Source organism: Cyprinus carpio, chromosome A4 (assembly GCF_018340385.1).
Source record: "Cyprinus carpio isolate SPL01 chromosome A4, ASM1834038v1, whole genome shotgun sequence".
NCBI lineage: Eukaryota > Metazoa > Chordata > Actinopteri > Cypriniformes > Cyprinidae > Cyprinus > Cyprinus carpio.
This window is the reverse complement of record NC_056575.1, coordinates 19190047-19196549: the sequence shown is the minus strand read 5'-3', so window position 1 is coordinate 19196549 and position 6503 is coordinate 19190047. Positions and strand designations below refer to the sequence as shown.

The 6503-nt window shown below is 41.0% G+C and overlaps 1 protein-coding gene across 1 annotated transcript; it reads right to left on the bottom strand.

Annotated features, from left to right (window-relative positions):
* Window positions 1-1738: 1738 nt before the first annotated feature.
* Window positions 1739-5773, bottom strand: LOC109070880 (uncharacterized protein K02A2.6-like). Its single transcript, XM_042746132.1, has one exon. The coding sequence runs from the start codon at window positions 5771-5773 to the stop codon at window positions 1739-1741; it is 4035 nt and encodes a 1344-aa protein (XP_042602066.1).
* Window positions 5774-6503: the final 730 nt, after the last annotated feature.

The following is a 6503-nucleotide window of genomic DNA, read 5'->3' as shown; positions in this document are numbered from 1 at the left end:
AATGATTCCCTTTGAGCTAAATTGACCTGTTTCCCTTACACTACCCATACCACCAAACCTGTCTCTAACCTTATATATATATATATATATAATATATATATATATATATATATATACGGATTAAAATGTTTTCATTTCGGTTCATTCTTGGTTTTAAAAATAATAATAATAATAATAATAATAATAATAATAATAATAGTAATCTTCAGGTTCCATTTGCAGAGCGAAATGAGAATGGTCCAGCATTTACAAATAATTGTTATTAACTATTGTTATTAATTATTCTTGATTTTTCAAACTGCTAACATTTGCATTTTTGAATTATGCCTGTTACTGTGTGACCAATAATTGTGAATTGTGACTTTGATCGCGCTGGTGCCTCGCGCACATATTCATTGGAAACAGCAGTCGTTCACCAAATCATGCGGCGCGAGCAGCGGGCCACTTTGGCATAATTTTGCTAATTCTGATATTTTTTTTTTTTTCGTAGATACTGAAACACGTGTGAAATCCAAAGCCTATTTTACCTAATGAATAAGAGTTTAGCTTCAAATGGGCAACATGTTTGGATTTGTCCCGAATTAGAGAGATAAGCCCAACATAATGTATCACTTTAAATTATTTTTAATTATTATTATTTTTGTTGTTTATAAGCCTATATTATTATATAGCCTGCTGCAATTATATTTATCCATTAGAATTATATATTTGTAATTCTTGTTCTGTTCTGATAATTTTTTTAAATTTAAAGGATTTGTTGTAAAGTGAAGAGAACTAAAAATGTCCTGTTGGTACATAAGCCTAGCATTATTAGGCCTGCCGTTATTATTTCTGAATGTAATAAAATGCAACTCTCACAAATGTAATTTATTTTTTAGCGTGTTTTCGTGTATGTTTTTATCCAGCTTCATTTTTTCATTGCATCTAAAAATGACTTTGTGCATCACATCACAAATATACCTTCAGATCCGCCTCTCGTGTTGCTCAGCTGTGGACGATTTCAAAATGTTTGATATAAAGGTTGCTGTCACACTTTATACAGGAATTGTTTATTAAAAAAAAAAAAAAAAATTAAATTAAATTGTAGTGTTTATGCTAACATGCACTCAAGTCTTCAGATAACTATACAAGATACAAGTTCATTTAGGCTATTTAACATGCAGTGTGACATTTTACCATTTCAACTTATGTACTCTTTGAGATTTTAAAGTCAGTTTAAAAGTATTGAAAATCAAGTTGAATCTCGAAAAAAAAAAAAAAAAATAATTAAATTATTTCTATGAATTAATAAGTTAGCATGACTTTTTCATCATAGCATTTTATTATGTTGCCGACTAAGGACTTTAGATAAACACTTTTATCTATTACATATAGAGCAACACGCACACGTTGTTTTCTTGGTTCACTGCTTCTTCAACTGCTTTATTCAATACAGACATCAACCAATAATAGAACACTGATGCCCCCTAATGGTTCAGTCTTTATATAACAACATTTAGCTGCATACATAACATTTCCTCCCCACTAAGATAGAATGTCATTAACATTAACATTCAACATTTTGTTTAAACAAAACAATACACTTTTCATGTATGACACTAAAGGTGCAATTACCTTTTTTTTTTCTTTTACTTCCAACAACAAATTAGGAATATCTCAGTGGTAGTATAACTTATATGTTGAAAGAATATGTCTCTCACTCAAACTGTGCTATAACCCTTTATTAACTAATTACTGCTCACTCATCACGGTAACGAGCTGGTGGTCTTTTGATCCTCATAGGATAACGTTTCACTGTCTCGGTTAACTGAGGATGTTCCGTAGATGGTGGTTCAGTGGACTGGTGTGTTTTTAATGTTTCTTTGATTTCTGGAACTTGAACATCCTTCTTTTCCAATAAAGGAGTATTTGAGTGCAGTGTGGTGCCACTATCACTCGGAGGTAGTAACACCTGCGGGCTTACAGTATGATTCATTGCAGTTTGCTGAGGCTCTGTATCTGGGCGTCTCAACATCTGGTCCACATGGCGTTTCCATACCCCTGGCGATCCCACATTCACCTTATACGACACCGGTCCACTCTTTTCTCTCACCACACAACCTTGTGCCCATTTTTCCTCCCCCTTTCTATAATCACGCACAAGAACTGATTCTCCTACCTCAAACTGTCTGTCTTTAGCGTGATGCTGGCGCCGTTGTTGTTGGGCATCCTGTGACCTGTGTACAGCTCCAGCCACACTTGGTTTTAAACAATCCAATCGAGAGCGCAGCCTGCGTCCAAGAAACAACATTGCCGGTGTTTCTTTCGTTGTTGCGTGGGGGGTGTCTCTGTATGTTAATAGAAACACCTCAAGTCGCTGACGCACCTGTGCTGTGCCTTTGGATGCCTTTAAAGCATGTTTGAAAGTCTGCACGAACCGTTCGGCCAGGCCATTGGTGGCTGGATGGTATGGCGCTGAGCGGATGTGTTTGACTCCATTGTTTTTCAGGAATGTACTGAATTCTTCCGCACAGAACTGCGGTCCATTGTCACTCACAAGGATGTGTGGAATGCCATAGCGACTAAACAGTCCCCTGAGCACTTGAATGGTCATACAGACCGTGGTGCTCTTCATGATATGCACCTCTGGCCACTTTGAATGTGCATCCACCACGACCAAGTACATATGTCCTTCAAATGGACCTGCAAAGTCCACATGTATCCTTTCCCAAGGACTGGAGGGCCACATCCAAGAGTGTAAAGGTGCTAGTCCAGGCTCTTTTTGTACGCTTTGACAGGAGTGGCAAGATTTGACCTGTAGTTCCAATTGAGCGTCTATACCGGGCCACCATACATAGCTGCGTGCCAGGCTTTTCATCCTCACTACACCTGGATGTGATGAATGGAGCTCTTCCAGAACTCGAGGGCGCAGTTTAGGTGGTACGATAACTCTCCCACCCCACATGAGGCATCCCTGTTGGGTTGTGAGCTCATGCTGGCGCTGCAGATAGGGCAACAGCTCTTCACCTGCATCCTTAGCAGCTGGAAAACGACCAGTTGAGACCATTTCTAGGACCCGAGCCAAGATAGGGTCAGCCAAGGTGTTTCCTTTGATCTCGGTGCTACTGACTGGTAAGTTTTCTAACTGAGATGTGTAAAATACCTCTACTGCGCCTTGCTTCTCTTTATGTGTGTAGGGGAGTGGCAGTCGTGACAGCCCGTCGGCATTTGCATGTAAGGCACCTTTTCGGTATTGAATGGTGTAATCATGAGCTGCCAGGAGGAGCGCCCAACGCTGCATTCGAGCTGCAGCCATTGATGGTGTACTTTTCGATGGACTCAGGATGGAGGTCAACGGGCGATGATCAGTGATTAGAACAAACTTGTTACCATAAAGGTACTGGTGAAACTTTCGTATTCCAAAAACTATCGCTAGCGCCTCCTTCTCAATATGAACATAGTTTTGTTCCGCTTTGCTGAGCGTTCGTGATGCATAGGCTATCGGTCTCTCCACATTATCGGGCATGACGTGCGAGAGCACTGCGCCAACCCCGTAGGGCGAAGCATCACATGCGAGCTGGAGGGGCAGTTTAGGATTGTAGTGGGTCAATACTTCCTGTGAAACAAGTAAAGCTTTTGATGTCTGGAACGCTGACTCACAGGCTGACGTCCACTGCCATTTCTTCCCTTTATTTAGCAGATCATTCAGTGGTTTCATGATAGTAGCTAAATCGGGAATGAAACGTCCGTAATAGTTCAGCATTCCTAAGAACGAACGTAGCTGACTGACATCCCCAGGTGCAGGTGCTTCCACAATAGCACGTACCTTCTCTGGTGATTTGTGGAGTCCCTCTGCGTCAATGATATGACCTAAGTATTCCACAGACTCCTGGAAAAACAGGCACTTCTCAGACTTGAGATGCAGACCGTGTTCCACTAGCCTGCCCAGGACTGCATCCAGAGTTTTTAGGTGTGTCATTTCGTCTGGACCACTAATCAGTATGTCGTCCAGGTAGCAATGTGTATACGGCAGTCCGAGAAGCACTTGGTCCATAGCCTTTTGAAATAAGGCGGGTGATGAAGCTACCCCAAACGGTAAACGATTAAAACGGAATAGCCCTTTCTGTGTCGAAATAGTCAGCAGCTCCCTAGACTTCTCTTCTACCTCCATCTGTAGATAAGCGTTTGATAAGTCTAGCTTACTAAAGCGTTGGCCTCCTGCTAGAGAGGCAAAAAGATCCTCAATGCGGGGAATCGGATACTTATCCACGCACAGAGATGGGTTGATGGTGATCTTGAAATCTCCACAGAGCCTTACTGTGCCATCCTTTTTGCTGACAGGCACCACGGGCGTGGCCCAATCACTGTGCTCCACGGGTGAGATCACTCCCAGTTCTGTCAGTCGCTTTAGTTCAGCCTCGACTCGTGGTCGTAGAGCATATGGAACATTACGTGGTGGGCACAATTTTGGAACACTGTTAGGTTTAATAGTCAAGGTGGCCTTAATTCCCTTCATTGTGCCTAGACTATTAGAGAAAACAGCGGAGTGGTGTCTTAACACCGTCTCCAAGTTGTCTTTCTCTTTTTGCTCCATTACATGCACAGTCTTTAAATCTTTCCAGTTCAGTTTAATTACTCTCAGCCACACTCTCTGCCAAACAATGCGGGGTGCATCCACTTTAACTACATACAAAGGCAAATCAGCACATTGCTTGTTTAACCTTACTTGCACTTTGATGACCCCTTCTGGTGCCAACGGCTCTCCAGTGTATGTCTTGAGCATTATATCAGTGGGTTGCAGTGGTAGCTGGCTCAGCGTGTTTTTGTACTGTTCCCAAGGGATCAACGACACAGCAGCCCCTGTATCCAATTCCATCTCCATTTTCTTGCCATTTACAACAGGCAGCACTGAGATTCGTGAATATTTCCCTTTTTTTGACATGGCATAAAGTCCCAACTCACAGTCAGTGTCAGATTTATTTCCCTCACTTTCACTTTCATCGTCTCTTGTCTCAACGTGATAAATTCTCTTCTTTTTACTTTTTACACTGCGCTTACTTGTATTACATTTCTGTTCAGGTTTTTCCACTTTCTGTGTCCATTCTCGGTCACGACCGTTCTTTACTTTGCTTTTGCACATGCGCTTCGTGTGGCCTTTCCTCCCACACTGATGACAGTCACGATCCTTGTACCAGCAGTTTTCATCATTATGATTAGTTTTCCCGCAACGCCAGCATTTTTGAGAAAACACCGCGTTCACTTTCAGGGAGCCACTTAACTGCTGCACGTCACGCGCGGCTGTTTCAGCCGATATCGTGTAATCAACTGCTTTCTGAAACGTGAGATCTTTCTCTGTCAATAGGCGCTTCTGTACAGTTTCACTTTTAAGTCCACACACAAATCTGTCCCTTAGTGCGTCTTCTAAGTAAGCACCAAACTCACAATGTTCTGAAAGTCCTTTCAATACCGCCACATATTGTGCCACTGTCTCTCCTTCTCCCTGGTTTCGCTTGTGAAAACGAAATCTCTCTGCAATTACGAGTGGCTTTGGAGCGAAATGAGCCTGCAACGCTCCCACAATATTGTCATAGTCCATCTCCCCAGGCTTTTCGGGAGCAACTAAACTACGAAGCAGTCCATAAGTTTTTGATCCGAGCACACTCAACAGTACCGGTACTTTTTTTGCATCCCTGATCTCATTAGCCAAGACATAATGCTCAAAACGTTCAATGTACGTTGCCCACTGATCACCGGACTCATCTAAAGGATCCATATGTCCAATTATTCCAGCCATGATGTGTCTGCTTCTAGTCTCTGTCACTGTAACGTTAGACTCTTCGGAAGAAGACTGATCCATCAACTCTTTACAGCTACCCTAGCTCGGTGCTGTTTTTAGCGTGGTTGTTCTTTTCTTATCCAAACTTGACCAACACCGGCATTTCTCTCGCCGATGCAGTGAAAAGTCTTCCGGATTACACAACTCGTCGCCAGTTTATATTATGTTGCCGACTCAGGACTTTAGATAAACACTTTTATCTATTACAGATAGAGCAACACGCACACGTTGTTTTCCTTGGTTCACTGCTTCTTCAACTGCTTTATTCAATACAGACATCAACCAATAATAGAACACTGATGCCCCCTAATGGTTCAGTCTTTATATAACCACATTTAGCTGCATACATACACATTTTTTATGAGCTGTATTCATTTTCTGAAACCAAGCACCCACTTTTTTTTCTTTTTTAAATCTATTAATCGCTCGCTTATCTCCTACAACCTACAAATAAGGGCTAATAGAGGTTCTTTCTTTAATTATTTATTTATAATGTTTTTTATTCTTGAAGAAAATAAGTATTTATCCTTTATAAAATAAGTGATCCAAATATTTGTAATGTACAATAATATAGGCCTATATCTGCCTGCAGTTAAAAAGTTATATTTGTTTTGATTCATCCATTTATGTTACAATTAGCCTATTCTAAAAATAAAAATAAATAATGTCATAAAAAATGCCATCAGTC

What these genes read in the sequence shown, in the direction of transcription:
- LOC109070880 (XM_042746132.1), bottom strand. Translation starts at nt 5,773, where the DNA reads ATGGCTGGAATAATTGGACATATGGATCCTTTAGATGAGTCCGGTGAT.